This window comes from Crotalus tigris, unplaced genomic scaffold (assembly GCF_016545835.1).
Source record: "Crotalus tigris isolate CLP2741 ecotype Arizona unplaced genomic scaffold, ASM1654583v1 scf7180000018371.15429387391:27106975, whole genome shotgun sequence".
Taxonomy (NCBI): Eukaryota; Metazoa; Chordata; class Lepidosauria; order Squamata; family Viperidae; genus Crotalus; species Crotalus tigris.
In genome coordinates this window covers 26,170,821-26,191,115 of record NW_024096970.1, presented here as the reverse complement: position 1 = coordinate 26,191,115, position 20,295 = coordinate 26,170,821, and the positions used below count along the sequence as shown (strand labels likewise).

At 37.2% G+C, this 20,295-nt stretch overlaps 1 protein-coding gene across 4 annotated transcripts in view; it reads right to left on the bottom strand.

The window, feature by feature from the left end:
* HEATR5A (HEAT repeat containing 5A) overlaps window positions 1–20,295 on the bottom strand; it is a 78,463-nt gene that overhangs the window by 9,619 nt on the left and 48,549 nt on the right. For all 4 annotated transcript variants that reach the window (XM_039351890.1, XM_039351891.1, XM_039351889.1 and 1 more), the window contains 10 exons: window positions 14,219–14,357; window positions 11,931–12,110; window positions 11,065–11,304; window positions 9,427–9,608; window positions 9,032–9,100; window positions 8,204–8,383; window positions 5,790–6,021; window positions 5,204–5,452; window positions 3,228–3,355; window positions 2,029–2,176 (listed from right to left, as the gene is read on the bottom strand). In XM_039351890.1, the coding sequence (XP_039207824.1) occupies window positions 2,029–2,176; window positions 3,228–3,355; window positions 5,204–5,452; window positions 5,790–6,021; window positions 8,204–8,383; window positions 9,032–9,100; window positions 9,427–9,608; window positions 11,065–11,304; window positions 11,931–12,110; window positions 14,219–14,357 (1,747 nt within the window). The remainder of the gene's footprint in view (window positions 1–2,028; window positions 2,177–3,227; window positions 3,356–5,203; window positions 5,453–5,789; window positions 6,022–8,203; window positions 8,384–9,031; window positions 9,101–9,426; window positions 9,609–11,064; window positions 11,305–11,930; window positions 12,111–14,218; window positions 14,358–20,295) is intronic.

Below are 20,295 nucleotides of genomic sequence, written 5' to 3'. Positions count from 1 at the left end.
GACAAAAAATCCTCTTTGAAGCTTCCTAAATAGCTTCTGGTTTTCTGTGTTCTTATTTGGTTGGACAGAATACACCCCCTATAACCACCGATGCAGCATGGACAACCCACGCATCCAAAGAGACTTTTATTCTAGGCATTCCATCTCCATGCAAGGCAAAATAGTAATTTTGGTCACCACGATATAAAAAAGATGTTGAGATTCTAGAAAAAGTACAGAGAAGAGCAACAAAGATGATTAGGGGACTGGGGGCTAAAGCATATAAGGAAAGGCTGCTGGAATTGGGTATGTCTAGTTTAATGAAGAGAAGGACGAGGGGGGACAAGATAGCAGTGTTCCAATATCTCAGGGGCTGCCACAAAGAAGAGGGAGTCAAGCTACTCTCCAAAGCGCCTGAAGGCAGGACAAGAAGTAACAGATGGAAACTAATCAAGGAGAGAAGCAACTTAGAACTAAGGAGAAACTTCCTGACAGTTAGAACAATTAACCAGTGGAACAACCTGCCTCCAGAAGTGGTGAATGCTCCAACACTGGACGTTTTTAAGAAGAGACTGGACAGCCATTTGTCTGAAATGGTATAGGGTTTCCTGCCTGAGCAGGGGGTTGGAATAGATGACCTCCAAGGTCCCTTCCAACTTTATTATTATTAGTATTATTATTAGTAGTATTATTATCAAAAATCTTTTATACACCAACTAGAGTTATGCATATGGCTCTTCTATAACAATGATGATCTGCTATATACATAATCTATGCTATCAGAAGCACTTGGAATACTGCATCCAGTTTTGGTCACCATGATACAAAAAAGATATTGAGATTCTAGAAAGAGTGTAGAGAAGAGCAACAAAGATGATTAGTGGACAGGAGGCTAAAACATATGAACAGTTGTGGGAACTGGGAATATCTAGTCCAATGAAGAGAAGGACTAGGAATAACATGATAGCAGTTTTCCAATATTTGAGGGACTGTCACAGAGAGGAGGGGATCAACCAATCGAAAGCACCTGAAGGCAAGGCAAGAAGCAATGGATGGAAGCTTAACAAAAAGAGATACAACCTAGAACTAAGAAGAAATTTCCTGTCAGTGAGAACAATTAATCAGCGGAACTGCTTGCCTCCAGAAGTTGTGGGTGCACCATCACCAGAGGATTTTAATAAGAGATTGGAGAGCCAGATAAATGGCTGCTGCAGGGCAACGGAAGGTGCACAAGTGGCCAACATAAGTGCCCTGAGTCTTGCGGTGACTGCTACCAGGCACAGATTGATCCGGCCAACTTGTGACCTTCCCTATCAACTTTGTTTATGGGAAGCTAGCAGGGAAGGTCAGAAATTGTGATCACGTTGCTATGGGATGTTTTAATCATTATAAGCGCGCTCCGGTTGCCAAGCACCCAGATCATGAACACATGACCGTTAATTGTAAAGCTGAAATCTGCTGCAGAAAAGTATTTGAAAGCATGGATGACAGATTTTTCTATCTCATTTACAAGACACTGCATCATTTGTTATTATTTAAAATACCCCTTTTATGTACATAGTGTTTTACAAAGGAGTTATCATCTATCCTGAATGCTAGAAATTAATTTTGTAAAGATGCTGAGAATTTTTTATTGAACAATTTAAAGTTCCTTGAAAAATTACAATGTCCACAGTTATTCATAAGAGAAGCCACGTCATTTAATTTGTTTGGGATTGTAGAATAAAATAGAATGCCTTTTGTTAAAATTAACAAAAATTTAACAAAAATTTTAACAAAAACAGAATGCCTTTTGTAGTCATTCTAACAAATGCTTACTATATTTAAAAGGTAAGCCAATGATGAAAGTTAAAAAATGAATTTGTTAAACTACTCTCTGCTAAAATTATCCTCCGCCATCCTACCCTCAGTTTTAATCTGAGACAAAACCAGAAATGATTCAAAATCATGAATTCAAAATATGCTACTGTGGGTAAATGAAGCATTTCTTTCATCTAAAATGGAACAACTGTCGTAAGAAATTTGATCAAGTTTTTTATACAGCTCTACCTTCTGCACTTCTTCGTTTTTCCTTGATGTGCTCCTGTGCTGCAAAAAGAATCAGCTGGACGACTTGTAGAGCAGCAAGTTGAATGTCTGGGGACTCTCTGGTCAGTATAAGTCGATGTAAAACATTCAACAACTCCACACTCAGCTCCTGTATAAGGGAAACATAGCAGACTGTTTACTTAAGTTTTAATACAGTATATTTAAGGTAGATTAGCATGAGTGGAAGAGAATTGCCCCCAAATATCTGTTTCGATTCAAACCTGAAGAATTCATGTTTTCAGTGTCAAACCCTATAAAAATAACGTAACTAGGACACGTGTTGTGTTAGAGATTCTTTCATGCCTTTGCACGGGCACAGCTTTTAAAAATAATTTTCATCTTCTGTGTAGTGAGTTCAGTGGGCATACAAGGAAGAACTGTCTGAAGGAAAAACAAAGGCAAATTTTTTTAGCCTGTGCTTTTTAAAAAAACGTTTTTAAGAGGAAGGTTGCAGGATTCTATGCCATTATTAATTTTATTGCAAATTTCAGCTTCGTGATATTGGAGCAAGCCAAATCAAAATAAAGTGGGTTCAATACTATAGGTTGTCTACACTTGGCCTAATTGTTTTCCTCTTCATGAACAGGAGATATTTTAATTCTTCCCATAGTCCAAAAGTAACTTATAACTTTTCACAAGTATCTTCTCACTATTCACAGAGAATTATTTTAAGACAGAACAATAACACTCTAATATGTATCTGTTGAAGGTATAAGAGTAGTAAAATAAAAAAAAACTTGCAAGCCATGCAACTATATATTTCATAACAAAACTGGAAATGCATAGTATAGTGTTCTTTGAATAACTAATGAACAAAACTGCAGTTCTTGATACAGATGTCATAGATCAATTTTTAAGTGCCTTCATATAGTAGATGTCCCATTTGAGTTTATTAATTGGTTATTAATTATACTCTGCCCATACTTAAAATTATCGACTCCCCTACTGTTCACAAAGGAAAGAAAATGCAGTTGAAAGTGAATTTGTAAGCTGGATACAATTCCTACATAAATTACTTTGTCACAGATACTATTCAAATAACTGTCACATTATACCCATATCACAAGGTAAGAGAGACATAAGGGAAGGTTCCGTTTCTACAGACATTTGGCAAAAGCATTCATATCCAGCTGAACTAACTCAGAAGTTTTGAATGTTACCTGATCACTTCCAATCTTAGCTCTTGGCCAGGAAACCTCAAGCAGGACTTGCAGGGCATCTAGACAAGCAGTAATGTTCTCCATTGTTTCATCTGACCGGGGAGAACAGAGAAATTCCACACTAATTCCTAAAGAAAATGGGGTCAGGGAATATTAGATGAATTAAATGTAACATTTAAAAGTATAAAATTTATATTTAACTTTTAACTGAGAAAGCAAATGGTGATATCACTAATTAAAACAATTTACAATAAAGTTACTGTCAATGGCATTCTCTAAAAATGCCCACAGTGCAGTCAGAATAATCGGAATAATGAATAGAAAACTTAACATGTATCATGAAGTTGAACTAATGGCTTGAATGAACTAATAGCACCTTAGTTGGAACCAAATTCCTGATTTTGTATCTAAATTGGCCTTTCTTGCGTGGTCTACTGAAAACGCTTAGCCAATGTGTTTATCTTAACCATTTAGAGCATGGGTATCAAACCCGATCGCGTCACGTGATGTATTGTGACATTTTTTGCCTTTGCAGAGCCGGGGTGAGCGTGGCCTGCGTGTGATGCACCTGGCCTGCAGGCCGCCAGTTTGACACCCTTGTTTTAGAGCAGGGATTTTCAACCTTTTCACCCATTGTACTACTTTTAGGATAAACCAAGTACCACTAGTCGCCTAGCAAGGTGTCAAAAACTTGATGACCAAAAAAAAAAAAAAAAAAAAAAGTACAGGTAGTCCTCAACTTACAACAGTTCGCTTAGTGACTGTTTGAAGTTACAATGACACTGAAAAAGTGCCCCCCAAGCCACAGCCAAACAAGACACCTGCCTGCCCACCCGGCGGCGCTCTTCCTCCTGTCCAAGGTTTTCATTGTTGTGAGCATTTCTATTGAGGATTGGCAGCGGGGATGGGGTGGGGGGGTGTTTGGTTTTTATTCCCCGTCTGCTGGGTGGTTGCAGCAGGTTTTGGTCACTTCACATGACCGTGGGACACTGTGACCATCATAAATATGACTCAGTTGCCAAGCATCTGAATGTAAATTATAAGACCCTGGAGATGCTGCAACATTCCAGCTGATCGGCGCTTCTTCAGGGCTCAGAAATGCCAGGATCAGCACCGATCTCCAGCTGGAGCCTGGCGCTGATCCTGGTGCTTCCACTGAGCCCTGACAGTTCCGAAGAAGCGCTGATCCTGGTGATTCCGCTGAGCCCTGACAGCCCTGCAGCTCCAGCCATCTCTCGCTCAGGCTTGTGTGGTGCTGCCACCGGTTCAGCTCATTCCCCTCCCCCACTACCACTTTTCTAGGATGGTCATGTACCACCTGCCAGGTGCCAATGTACCATAGGTGGTACCCGTACCACTGGTTGAAAAGCCCTGTTTTAGAGGACAGAATAAGAAAAAAAGATATTTTATAAGATATCCAGGTTTTAAACATGGTAAGACTTTTGATATAGCTGGAAAAGTCTATTTACAGTAATTATAAATAGAATTATAATTTATTTACATTAATTGTTGTAAAAAATCCCAGATTATGCACCTGGTTTTTCAGAGGAATTGCACATTTGTAAGAAGCAAGTTATTTATTATTTTTATTTAAAAGCTACCCAACTCAGAAACATTAATGCTTCTAATTCACAAATCAAAGAATTACTAATTCAGTCTTTCTATCTTGGCAGCATTTAGCTTCATTCAATTGCACCTCATTCAGTCAAAATAATAATGTTTAACAATGTATACAAACTTTCATAAACAAAAATAAGACACAATAGCAGAAATTCAATTAACAAGTATGTGTTGTACGTGCTCATAAGTCATTTGTCTGATTCAGTAGAATGGATCTTCTGAACTAATTCCATGCAGAAAGGCAGTTTTATTGTGGCGTGTAGTCATTCTTGATTTAAGTGCAGCAATTTTCAGTGAAACTGGCAAAAACAGACTGCAAAAAAATATGGTAAAGACAAGTTTACATACTTACTAACCCAGAACAAGATGAAATCTATCAGTATTCACATCTTCAGGTGATTTTACCGCGGCCCTAGAGGTTGAATCTTGACACATACTAGTTGGAGTAACAGGTCGTGAAAGATTAGTTAGACCTTCATCTGAATCACCAACTAGAAAACCGGTGCTAGTAAGCCATAATGCAGTAGCATGAAGAATCTGAGCCCAGGCATTTTGATAATGTGGCCTTGCATTTTCAATTGTTTCTGCAGCATAGAAAGCACCACCTATAAACAAAAAAAAATACATATTCAGCTTGTTTCAAATCGCTCCAAATATTTTTATTGTTTATAACAAAGTGATAAGAAGAGTCAAAGACATAGTTCTTATCATTCGAAAAACAAACAAAACTTAAACAGGCTTTCAGTAAGCGTCCTTGCTTTCCCTCTGCAAGCTTACTGGCAGCTTCTGTTGACAAATCTTTTATTACTCTAAAAGTTTATGTTTTATTTTTGTTCTCTGTGTAGTAGCAACAATACCTCATGTTAGGAAATGAAGCTCAAATTCTGCAGAATCTCTACCTGCCAAGTGGATTCAGTAGAAATATTTGCTTTGACTTCTTACCTTCAGAGGGAAGTTGAGAAGCAAATTCTGAAGGCAAAGTTAAGAGAGCAAAATCCTGAAGTGCATCAAGCCAGAGTTTGCTCAGATTCCCTAGATCCACTTGGACTAAATCCAGAAGTTCATCCACTGAAGAGGATGGATCCCGGAAACCTTCCTCTGAAATGTTTTTAACCAATGGTGGGCTATTGAGGTAATTTTGTTTCTTTTGTCTTTGTAAGGCAACTATAGAAACCTGTTTGAAATAAGAAGAGCAAATGGAACTTTAAAGTGGTTACCAAATAAAAATTTGGATAGAAAAAACTAACACCAGTTAGATTGCTAGCTGCTGGTAGGCAACACTAGAGAAAAGTTATTGCTTTCAAACTGTTTATTGATTTTCCTGAAGTTATGATTTGCTTGCATTATTCTGGTAGTACACCTAGCTAGAAAAACTAGTATTAAAAGTTTCTAATATTAATAACAATAAAAGAATTAATTCATGCTCAAGGGAGCTGAATTGTTTCTATCTTGCTAGACCAGGGGTAGGCAACCCAAAACACTCAAAGAGCCACTTGGACCCGTTTCCCACCAAAAACAAAACACTGGGAGCCGCAAAACCCTTTTGATATCTAAAATGAGGATAACACTGCATATATCCTTTTTTATCTTTATTATAGGTGTGTGTATGTGTGTGTGTGTGTGTATGTGTATATGTGTGTGTATACACCCACCCACCCACACACACACACACAGACACACACACACATATACACATTGAAAATAAAAGTAAAAATATGACTCTTGGGAATATCCATACTATTAAAACAATGATCACCAAGAGAATGCTTTAAGAGAATAAAATTACATACACACACAGGTAAAAAAAAGGATATATGCAGTGTTATCTTCATTTTAGATGTCAAAAGGGTCTCTCTCTCCCTCCCTCTCTATCTGCCCTTGGTCTGCCACTCCTCTTTCCCCACTCTCTCTCTCTCCCCTCTCTCTCTCTCTTCTCTCTCTCTCTTTCTCCCCCCCCCTCCTATCTGCTGCTCACCTGGCAAGCTTCAAGCTGTTGTCCAACAACCTCCGGGGTAGGCAACCTCGTCTCTTTTATGACTCATGGACTTCAACTCCCAGAATTCCTGAGTCAGCCTAACTGGGCTAGCTAGCTCTCTCCTGCCCTTCCTGCTTCCTGCTTCCTGCAGAGACGCAGCAAAGGGAGGAGCTCCGCCCAGAAAGCTTGTCAGCTCCTCGCAGAACACTGTGAGTGCACTCTCTTTTACACATACACACACACACACACACACAAAACACACACACACAAAACACACACACACAGAGAGAGAGAGAGAGAGAGAGAGAGAGAGAGAGAGAGAAGCAGGGAAGTGCAATTGCCTCTCTCTGTCTCTGTCTCTCTCTGCAAAGGCAGAGGAGGCTGGGAGCCACAGGGGAAGGCTCAAAGAGCCGCATGCGGCTCCGGAGCCGCAGGTTGCTGACCTGTGTGCTAGACAAAGCAAGAAGCTGGATTGGTGTAATATAAGGCAGCCAGCTAGAAACAGAGAGACTGTGAGTTCTAGTCCTGACATGGGCACAGAGCCAGCTGAATGACTTTGGGCCATTCACTCTCTCTAAGACAGTGTTTCTCAACCTTGACAATTTTAAGGCATGTGGACTTCAACTCCCAGAATTCCACAGCCAGCAATGCTGGCTGTGGAATTCTGGGAGTTGAAGTCCACATGCCTTAAAATTGTCAAGGTTGAGAAACACTGCTCTAAGATCTAGGAAGCAGGCAATGGCAAACCATTTCTGAAAACTTGCAAAAAAACCTGCAGGAATTTGCCCAGGCAGTCATCAGGTGTTAACACTGACTTGGAGGCACACATACAAAGCAAAATATAACAAATCCAACTATTTCTCTTATTTTTTCTAGCCTGTCCCTAGAAGAATGAACACTGATGTAAGTAATGCCGGAATAAAAAAATTGGAAAAGATCCAGGATATTGCTTTCTCTGTTAGCAGGACTAGGACTTCTGTAACAAACTGAAAATAATAAAAATGCTTATTCTTTTGTTGTACACCAAGGGGAAGAGAATTGTGTTTCCAATAAAAGGCTGTAATATATTCTGCATATGTTTAATGTCAAAACCACATTTTATTGCATATAATAGATAATTTATATAAATTTAAACCTATTAAAAATAGCACACATTTATTATCCCAACTTGAGAACAAATAGTAGATAACGTACTTCACTCAAAAAAAGTTCTTTAATTCATAAAGTTATTATGTTAACATTAATTTCTAGCTAAGAAAGTTACTGTAAAATGCCTAATTTGAAAAGAAATCAACCTGTAATTCCAGTTTTTAAATTCACAGTTCTTTTCCATAACTATTAATTCCAAAGCACTGATGAAACCATCTTTGTTAAAAAATACCTCTGCCCAAGCTTTTAGTACAGCGAGTATTTCCATAGTAGATGTCCCTTCATTGTATAGTTGATTTTGTGCTTCTTTTCCAGCCTGTACTTTTGTCAAGGATGTCACAAGCAAATGATGAACTCTTTGAAGGTCATTAAGATCATTTACTACACCACTTGCTATCCAAGCACTGCAAACCTACAATACCAAATGATGTGGTTACTTTTTCTCTAGTGCAATAAACTCTTTTATATTAGTTACTGAAATATGAGTGGAGCTATCCTCTTGTCTTATGTCCTATTTGTGGGCATCTAGCTGGTTACCAAGCCTATAAAATGCTGGATTAGATGGGTTATTTGCTCTGATCTGTATTGCTTGTTATTTCTAATGTAATGCTACAGAGCATGCATGTAAATTATTTTATGTTCAGACATTTTGATTTATTTATTATAAAGTTTTCCAATATATAATCCTTCCCTGAGGGAGATGGGTAGTTCTTAAATGTGATAAATAAGTAATGCAAAAATAAAATCATAATTATAATTCCTTTAAGCAGATTAAACTAATAGCATCTACAAATGAACTGAACAAAGGAGTTATTAGAAATAATTCTAAAAACGAATAGCAATAAAGACAATGAAAAGTATATGAATATGTGGCCTAAAAATCCTCTCTCTGACCTGGTGATCCTAGTTCTTATGAGACAAATGTTTCATCATTGCCATTATCATGTTTTATCTGCACTTGGCCAAGACTTTGACACTTACATTTTAAAGAGAGGAGGAGGAGGAGGAGGAGGAGGAGGAGTTGTCAGGAGAAGCGGTGGGGAGAAACAAATTAACTTGCCTGACATGCTTTTGCTGTTACATCAGGTGGTGCTTCTGGTGTAAAAGCTGGTCTAAGAGCGGCACCAACCTAAAAAAAATGGTTTGATAAAATGATACACAGTCTAACATCTGAATAACTATTCTTTCAGGATGCTAATTTATTTCCTTAAAATAGTTATAAGAGAATGTGGAATAATAACAGTGATTAAATATCCATCCATTTTTATGCTATAGAATTACCAGCACATTTCCAAAGAAAACTCATTTAGATTTATCATGCATTTTGTGGCATATAATCAAACAGCCAATTTTAAAACATTAGAAATGTTATTCTCTGTTGCCTTAAATACTAAAAAGCGATAGTACATAATATGATATTTCTTTTTTGGCAAACTCCTCTCAAGATTTACTTACATTGGCTTGGTATTGCTCCAGTATTACGTGACCTGGGAATTCTGGCTCTACTACAGCAGCAAATTTTCGAATAAGAATTAACAACATCTGAAGTCCGGAAAGACGAAGTTGGTTGCTGTGATCAGTGGCAGCCATAAAAGCCATACGAATTAGGTCAGCTAAATATAATACCAAGAAATCATCTGTATGAGATAAAAAGGAAATGCTGTTTTGATAAAATGAAATTAATGTTATTAAATTCTGGTACTTTAAATTATTTATGCCCATTACCTATTCTTTTCCTATAATAAGAAAAGAAGAGCAGGACTAAATGGAGAATTTTCAAACTTGAAGAGATATTCAAGGTGACGTTTCTAGAGATTGGTGTAGAAACAATATTTTTTAATTTATAAACTGGAGTTATGGATAATAGTGAACTCTATTGATCATACCAATGTGTTCAGGGTAATATAATGCAATGAAAATGGGATTCCAAAGTGTTACAAAGTATACTTTTATAACTGGGTGAATTTGCTTAAACATCCCCCCCCCATAAATATAGGCATGGCAATGTACATTGACATAAAAATTCAAACTTTACATATTAATGGGCCCTGAGCTAAAAAGGGATTAAATCATAAAAGGGATTTTGAAGACATGATTCAATGGTCAATGCAGGAAAAGGCAGTGTTGGTTCAGGCTAGAAAAGACATGCTTGGAATCATTTTCAAAGGAACTAAAAATGCAACTGATAGTACACTAGCACTCCAACAAAAATTTATAATGCAATTCTCCTCCTATCCTTGGCATATTGCACATTGTTCTGATAATCATGAAGAGCTAGTGTGGAGCTGGAAAAAATTGCAAAAACAGGCCAACCAAAATAATTGGGAGTCTTGATCAGATTCCCTAGAAGGAAAGTCCGAGATTTTTAATTCAGAACGAAGAGGGGAAAGGGGAGACATGATAAAAATATATAGAATCATATTTAAAAACTAAAAGGGAATTGATAATATTTAAGTGGGAAAATCAGGGGCTAGCCGTCCTAAGAATAGTATGTTTTGAATAGCAACACTTACAAAGCATCACCAATGGATGATATTCCATTTTTGTGTTTTCTGAAAGTATCTAGTTGTACATTGATATAAAAGCTTACCAGCAGTGTAAGGTATTTTCTTACCCATTTATATTGAAAGTTAGAATTGGCTGTGCCACTAAATCAAAAATTACAATTGTAAATATCAAACGTCTGTGTAGAGTCTATACATCTGTGATTTGTATGTTAAGACTACATTCAGCTTAGTAATATATTCACATATAATATAGTTCACATATAATACATAGAGCTGTCATGTATGTCCAAAGACAGCAACACATACAAATAATAAACAATGCATCACGCAATGTAAAAATTATAACCTGTAACAAAATAGGTGGGCAGTCCATCCTTTGTCTTTAGAAGTGCTTCAACAGTTAATATTTAACAGAATTGTTTCATTGAGCCAAAGTAGTAGCAATTTATATCTAAAAGCTTACAGACTTCTTGTCAACTGTGATAAAAATGATAATGAAAATGATTATTTATCAAAATTAAATTTATCTGTGCTTGGAATTCCATGATATTTTCCAGTTGATATTTAAGTCAACATCAGCACATACCTCTTGAGTCCCTTTGTTTCATTTCCTGTGCTAAAGCTATGTCAAAATGAGCACTGCCCGCATTCTCACACTGGGTGATAATTTTACAAACACATTCTGCAGCAAAAACTCTAGTAGACCATCGGGGATGTGGGAATGGGTGCAATTTATCCTTCTTTGCCAACGTTAATGCCAATTCATCATCTACTTGAGTACCCTCTTCTTCTTGGCTTGTATCCACTGAAGCTATAGTTGTAAAATCTGCATTAAGACACAAAGTGGAATGCAAACTGTTTACTGAGCTCAGTAACACGGTTAAAACAGCAAGGTGAAGTCATAACCATGAAAAGGTCAGGGTGAATAAGCAACCAGATGTGGAAGGAAGCAGGAAATGGAGAGGCAAATGAATAGGAAAGGAAAAGATATTTAAGTTGCTATGCTCCCCTACAACGTAACTGTTTCTTTTGATGATAAAAAATACTAGGAAGCCTCACGATAAAAAATTAGCACCATTTAGATAGCATTTCAAAAAGAACCATTCCATTGTCTTTGTGATAAGACCAGGATCATGTAAAAGCGGGCCCTTGATAATGATGTTAGCATCCATACAGGCTGCTAAAGGCAAACATTATTTCAAGTGCCTAGTGGCCAAAAAATTAGGGCTTCTTTCTTCCTTTCTATAATCCTCCAAATTAGGTGACTTTATGAATCACATTATATCCAAAATCACTTTATTATATCCAAAATTAGTTGTGAGACCTTTGAAATATTGGATATTGGAATAAATGTCTCCTGAAATCTCTTCGAACTCTATGTTTCTGTGATTGGATTATTCTCCTCCCTGATGAAAATAGTGTGATGCCATTCTGGGCAGAAGGTATGCATACCAGCAGAAGCAGCCAGAACATCTTTGCAGAGTTTCAGCCAAAAGGAGAGTTTTCCAACAGCCATTGATATAAGCATATGAGTCAGAGTTTCTCTGATATCTTGGCACAGTTTGGGGTCCAATTCTTTGTCCAACAAGCTCAGCAAAGCTCCTTCAAGGCCTATTTCACCTATATTAACAACTGCGTTTTTAAATAAAAAAAATGAATATGATCAGCACAAATCAAACAATGAATTATTGCAATTGAAAGCTTTCGAAATTACATACTGTAATAAAATAATTTTGATACTGTTTTAGAAGATAGCTGCTGATTTAAAGTCTATGGAGATTCTCAATCATCTACTGTAGGTCAGGGTTATCACAAAGGTGCTTTTTCCAAAAGGCAACTGAACTTTCTTGTTTTTTTTTTCTTTGAAAATGTTTTGCTTCTCATCCAAGGAAGCTTCTAAATGGAAGAAACCTCTTGGATGAGAAGCAAAAACCTTTTCAAAGGAAAAAAACCAAGAAAGTCCAGTTGGAAATAGCACCTTTGGGACAATGCTGATTTAATATTTCTTATATCCATAATCCCAAAATTAAACAAGAATTGCAGAACCTTAGCTACTTACCTGGCTAAAGTATTACTCAAATATTTCCTAGTATTGTTTTTTAAAAAAACTCTTTAAAAATGTGACTCTGTACCATCAAAAAATATCAGCTTTGTTTAGAAATACTACAATATCTTAAATTGACATATTTAAAAATTGTATGAGGCTGTTTGGTTGTGTTTTCTTGATTAATGCCAGCTCCATACATTATCTTTCTTTTAGTATCTAGACGAGATAATGACAAAGACATAAAGCACATATTTCAGAAAAATAATAATAGGATTATGCTGATCTGTTTATCTAAACATCAGGCCACAAATCAGCACTAATACTGGTGACATATTCTAAATGAAGCATTGTTTTATAAATCCTTGTTATTGCTACTGTGGTTTATTTTCAGTAACTCCCCACTGCTGTAGTTACTCCATTAGTTTTATTTATTTTCTAGCAGAAATTAAGTCATGGATAAAGTTGCTGTTTCAACAAATCATGCAAGTTTCAGCCCAGGCTGCAACTTGAAGTGAGAAATGTATTCCTGCAAGACATTCCTTTGTTTGAAAATATAATATGGAGATTACTCTTACATTTTTTACGGTAAATATTCATTCATTCTCTCATACATGTATCTCTCACACACTCAGACAAGTATATTTTGCAGATAACCAAACTCAAATTATCATGTTTTGAAGATATAATGTGAAGACACAGCTCCCTTGAGAAGTTCATAATACTGGGCTGAAGGAGAAAAGGATGACCAACAGTAAGGGTGGTGGGCTTGATTACAGCGATGATGGGTGCACGGTTAAAAAATCTTAAGGGCCAGACTGGCGACAGATCATCAGGGAGAAGATCTATCTATATGGTTGCTAAAAGTTGACATTGATGATATCACATAATCAGTCAATACTTTGCAGGAAAACATGCAGATTGAAAGATTCCAGCCAAATACAAATTATGCATTTGTTACACTAATTTAAACCAGCAAAATTTACAAATTGGTAATATCTTGTTTCTGATTTTTTGTTGTTGTTGAAAATATAGATAAAAATTAAAGGTTTGACTTCCTCATATATAATATAGCCCATATATTTCAAACTAGTAAATAAGAAGGATGCCCCAGAATAGTATCTATGATGGAACTATAGACAAAATGAGCAATTCACATATTTCTTCTTGAAATACAATTGTTTTATATAAACAGTGGGTTTCTGATGCCGGGCAGAAATCATATCAACCATTTCTGCTATGTTAAAGGTTTATTTTATGATGGGTAAAACCCAATACTCTTCTCTATTGGTAAAATATTTTCTATCAATGGAACAGGCAATTCTCTTTTTTTTTCATTTTTCTGTTTTTGGGGTTGAGTGATTCTCCAAGGAAAACCTGTTAGAAAAGTGAAAAGTGGAAATGAGAAGGAAAATAAGAAAGATTGTTGCCAAGAGGATTTCAGCTCGTGTGACAAATGGATTGAATCCTATATGTCAGTGTTTTTCAACTTCAGCAACTTTAAAATATGTGGACTTAAACACCTAAAATTGCCCAGCCAGCATATATAACTTAAAGTTGCTGAGATTAAGAAACACTACTATAGGCTGCTTGCTTAGAGCAGGTTTGAAGTGTTCCTCAGTATACAGAGTGAAAAATACAAATACTGCAATGGTCTATCTGAAAAAAAAAAGTAACCTCAAAAGCTCAGTATTACCTGGAGTAAATTCTTCTCTACTGTCTTTAGCGAGGACCACTGCATGTTCAGATACTTCAACTGCCTCTCTCTGCACAAGCTGATGCAAACAAGCTAGAACTGCACGTCTCAATAATAGATATGAACTAGAGAGATTCACCTGAAAAGTGTACACAAGAAACAAATTTAATAAACCAGATGGCATCCTTATTATTGGCACTCATAGGCACATTCAACAGTAACTCTTCAGATTTCGAACTCTTAATTAGCTCTTGGTTAGACTTGGCAGAAGATTCCCAGGCATGATTCAACTATAGGTAGTTCTCGACTTACAACCATTCATTTAGTGACATTTTGTACTACTTGTTACAATGGCATTGAAAAAAAAACTTATGACCGCTTATGACTGTTACAGCATCCCCATGGTCATGTGATCAAAATTCAGGCACTTGGCAACTGGCATGTATTTATGACAGTTGTGTTTTCCTGGACAGAACAGCCAAAATCAATGGGGAAAGCCAGATTTGTTTCGCAACTACATGATTCCCTTAACAACTGCACTGATTTGTTTAACAATTGTGACAAAGGTTGTAAAATGGGGCAGAACTCATTTAACAACTGCCTTGCTTAGCAATGGAAATTTGAGGCTCAATTGTGGTTGTTAAGTTGAGGGCTACCTGTATCCTACAACATTCAATGCAGAGAAGTATAATGTCTTAAACAAGTAACTCAGAAGCATTTCTAGATCTATATTCCAGACTTTAAACTCCAGGCATTGGGCTGCATGGACTTAGCATCATTGGCTCTACCTTATTCTTTTTAGTCCTTACACAGTGGGAGGCAGGTGACATAAAGTTTACCTGAGGGGCCTTTCTACCCTGGGATCCACTTGTTCCTGCCTCACCTGTATCACACCTTACAACATCTCTATTTTATCATCCTACCTATGACAAATCTCTCGTCATAGAAAACAATAAAGTATTCTGCCCTTCCTTTCACCCCCATTTCTTTATTACCTGGAGCTGACAAGGAATTTTGCTTTCAAGCACCTCTTCCACTCACCAACCTCCTTTTGACAAAGAAGTACAGAAAGTAGGGGCATTTCCATGTTTTTTTTAATCAGGAACTTCTCCATTCCAGAACACTTTTTTCTCATCCTCAGGAATCCTTGTTTCTCTTAGAAATGACACAATTGTTTCCTGCTCTCTCCTAAAAAAAAAGTTTCTTTCCTCCTGAGAACTGCTGGTGGAAACTTGGATTTGTGAAGATGTTACAAATGGGACAGTTGGAAGAGATATAACACATGGATATTATGAGGGTGAAGGTTCGTTCTCCAAGCTTGTGGGTTGGTTTTCAAAATTTCGTTACCAGGCTAGGTAACATCTGTGTCAGTGTTCTTCTATTTATAAGGCTTCAGGTGTGGCTGTGTCAAGTGAGGGTCTTGTGATGAGTCATCAGAGAGAGGCTTCTGATGCTGGTAATGAAAGAGGCTGGTAACGAACTGTTCGGAAACCAACCCACAAGTTCGGAAGAACTTCACTATCATCTTACACCTAAGCTACAGATATTTGCCACATGAATATTATTTTCTGCTTCCAAAGAATGCAAAAAGTTTGGATGGATCTTCTAATGAAGTAAAATATTTCAGGCTGTCCCTCCTATGCTGAGAGTTCAAAATATATTCTACCTTCCTCCCAGAGAGAGGTATGCAGGGCAAAAGCACCAAAGATACGAGATGGGGGGGGGGAGACATTCCAGGACTATTAGGGGATTTTGGAAAATTGTGCCTAGAAGCTATGGCAGAAGGCCCACAGGAGTGACTGAGAAGAAACCACGGCAGCGGTCTTAGATCATTATGCACCAAGAAGAAAATCAAATGAAAGCCAGATGTGAGTTTCAGCAGAAGACAGAACACGGACATTTGTAAGAGGTGTTAGCATAATGTAGTTGGTCCTTACAGAGTTGCTTGAGCAGCTTAAAGCTCACTGAGAACATGCAAGCAAAGCTCTGCCCTGAGAAGTATTTTTTAGTAGGTACAAATATCTATAAATAGCCTGAAATGGCAGCATCTGATTCAAAGTCTGAACTGAATTACTCTAAGTAAACTCAGCCAGTAAAAAGATCAGACAATTTACCTGCTGGTGGTTTAGATAACAAGGGTATTAATGTAAAGTGGATTTTTTTCCTGTTTTTTTTTTTTTTTTTTATCCAGCTGTGGACAATAGGCAGAAGTGGGATTTTACATCTAACACTGTACTACATTAGTCCTTTCCAAAAACTTGCTGTAAATTGTGGGCTTCTGGCAGAAAAGAGTTGATTGAACAAACCACTGTTCTGGAAAGTTTTGTCATGTTGTCCTGGAAAAGGAAGGGCAGGCCTTCCCATGCTGGAGGAAGCCAGACCTATTAACAGCCAGCAATACTCTGAAAAGACCAGGTATTTAAGGAACAACCTGGGTTTGGCAATATCACTACAATAATGACAAACTGAGATGGTTTCCAGTTCTAGAACTCTTCTGATTCTCTCTTTTGCAGTTCTTTTAGATCTATTTATGCTGGTAGTCCTTGACTTATGACCAGAATTGAGCCCAAAGTTTCTTTTGTTAAGAAAGTCAGTTTTTAAGTGAGTTTTGCCCCATTTTATGACTTTTCTTGCCACAGATGTTAAATGAATCGCTGGAATTGTTAAGTTAATAACATGGTCGTTAAGTGAAACTGGCTTTCCCATGGGACTTTGCTTGTCAAAAGGTTGCAAAAGGGGATCACATGACTCCAGGACATTGCAGCCGTCATAAATATAAACCAGTTGCCAAGCGTTCAAATTTTAATCACATGACTAATGCTGCAATGGCCGTTAAGTATGAAAAATGGTCATAAATCTTTTTTCCAGTGCTGTTGAAACTAAATAAATGGTTGTAATTGAGGACTACATGTATATGTATGAAAGGTGGGGTGGATTTACAACTACCATCGCAGATGAACAGCTGTGTTGTCCAAGACTGTTGTAAGACGTTGGGCATCAACAGTCATTTAACATACATTTTAAAAGTCATAATTATATCACCATTTTCCAACACTGGTTCTTCAGTCATTATGTGTCAGAAGATATCAAAATGAGATACTGAAAACATCACTGAAAGCATTGAGATTCTTCTCACTCTTAACGATGTTCCTACTTATGCATTAAAAATGTGCACAATGGTTGAAAAATAAAATTGCATATTTTTGCTCCCAAATACATTAATCATCCCAGACTAATCAATAGGAAGAGATATTTGAAAAAGGTGATATTAGAATATGAAAGTAATAAAGATACATACCCAGCCCAAATCTTAAAAACTAATATTCAACCTTCAACTACAGCTTAGAAAAACATCAACATTTGCAAACAGTTGGGGAAAAACCCTGTTTTACTATATGGGTGCAGACCTGAAGACCCTGGATCTGAAATTAGTGATTGCCAAATACAGAAAGCTAATGAAAAGCAAGCAGCAAAGAATGATGTCTTGCAGTGATCAGGAGTGACTGAAAAATCTAGATGATGATAAAGAGCAGCAGAAGCTATGGCTGGCAAAAAGGAAGAGTGATGTAGCTGGGGAAACAGAACCGTCAACCCGTGAAATCAGGTTACTGTATTAGTTTTTAGGGCTTGTTTTGATGATATCTTTTATTGGTTCCTCCTCTGAACTTGGAAGTTCCATCTCATTACTCCAATTTACAACTCATTAGAGAGGCACAACTCACAGAGAGGCAACATGCCTCCAAGAATAAATTAAAATTGAAAGGTTCCTTTCTTCCAATAAATATGTTATACATTTCTCATGTGCTAAAAACAAAGTTAAGCACGGTGTAGTTAGTTTTCTCATGTACTGCTAAATGCATGAATAAATAACATTAATTGAAGCTGGCTTTTTTCATGTACGAGTGTGTGTGTGTTTTGCCCTCATATGATAAATTTTTGAGCTAATGAATGTTCAAATTTAATAGACACTCCCTTAACTGTTAAACAACTTTTACTTTAATACACAGTTCATGAAAATTACTACATTTTTAATTTGTGTCAAAAAGAAAAAAAAACCTAAAAAAGGATACAATATGTATCAAAGTACAGGACAACATAAACTCTCCTTTTAGAATAGGCTACCTGATCTTGCTGTGTTAACATTATTTTTAATATTTATTAATTTACCAAATAATTTATTGAAATGAATTATTTTATTTAATTAACTTAAATGCAATAATGCTATTCTTATTTTGTTTATTTTTTCAATAGCATTTATAAATCATATGTTATATATATATATATATATATATATATATATATATATATATATATATATATATATATATATATATGTAGGTCTTTGGTTGTTCGGGTTTTCTCCCGCGTAAAATTGGAAGTGTCTTGGCGACGTTTCGACGAAGTCCCATTCGTCATCTTCAGGCTGGTGTTTTCAGCTTCGTGCTTTGAGCAGCAATGTGTGGTCTTAGCTGTTTCTTCCTTTTAACTGCCAGTGGGGGTATGAACTGATTGGGTGGGAGCTTGGCTGTGTTCTGATTGGGTGGAGGTGTGTTCTGAATGGTTAGGGGCTTGGCTGTGCTCTGATTGGCTGGGGGAGTGTTCTGTTTGGTTGTGCTCAGGTTAGTCTGAGTTGCAGAGGGGTTTGAGATTTTGGGCTGCCTTGTTATTTTTTGGCTTCGCGTTCGTGGTCGTGCCTCCTCTTCATGGAGGGTGTCAGTTTGCTTCATGTATGGATTGGAGGGGTTTAAAGTGGCTAATGATGCAGCTGTGGTCTGGCTTCTGGTTTGTGGTCGTGCCTCATCATCGGTGTGGCTTTGGGTTTGTTTTTGCGTGGATGTGTGGTGGTGACATCCTGTGTGGTTTTTGTGAGTGTGGGTCTGGTATCATTTTTTGTGTTAGGGAGTCGTTTGTCAATAAGGGCGGGTTTCCAAATGGCTGGTAGGCGGGAGGTATCATCTCGCTTGTTCATGCTGTGTGGGCGTTTTTCTATCTCGATGGCTTCTCTGATTATTCTGTTATTAAAATGTTCACTTTTGGCAATGGTTCTGGTATTTTTAAAGTCAATTTCATGTCCTGTGGCTTTAAGGTGTTGGACCAGGGAAGATGTTGGTTCCTCTTTTTTGACTGAGTTCTTATGTTCTTCAATGCGTGCACTTATTCTTCTGTTGGTTTGTCCGATGTATGTGGTGGGACAAGTGGTGCATGGGATTTCGTATACTCCTTGATTTTCTAATTCAATTTTATCTTTGGGGTTTCTAAGGATGGTGGATATTTTTCTGTTTGTGCAGAATGCTGTTTTGATGTTGTGTTTATGGAGGATCTTTGCCGTTTTTCTTGGTGTGTCCTTTCTACAAGAAAACACACACAAACCGCTATCTGCACGCTCTCTCACACCACCACCCAGCACAGATCAACTCTGTAGCCAAGACACTCATCTCCAGAACAAAACGCTTAGCTGACGAACAACACCTAAAACCCGAACTACACACTCTCACCAATGTACTAACATCCAATGGATTCCATAGAAATAAGATTACAAACCTAATCCAAAAAGAAACCCCCACTAAAATCCAAGACAAAGAACAAGAAAACGGCAAAGCCCTCCTCCCATACATAAAAGGCACCACAGACAGAATCAGTAAGATCCTCCATAAACACAACATCAAAACAGCATTCTGCACAAACAGAAAAATATCCACCATCCTTAGAAACCCCAAAGATAAAATTGAATTAGAAAATCAAGGAGTATACGAAATCCCATGCACCACTTGTCCCACCACATACATCGGACAAACCAACAGAAGAATAAGTGCACGCATTGAAGAACATAAGAACTCAGTCAAAAAAGAGGAACCAACATCTTCCCTGGTCCAACACCTAAAAGCCACAGGACATGAAATTGACTTTAAAATTACCAGAAGCATTGCCAAAAGTGAACATTTTAATAACAGAATAATTAGAGAAGCCATCGAGATAGAAAAACGCCTACACAGCATGAACAAGCGAGATGATACCTCCCGCCTACCAGCCATTTGGAAACCCGCCCTTATTGACAAACGACTCCCTAACACAAAAAA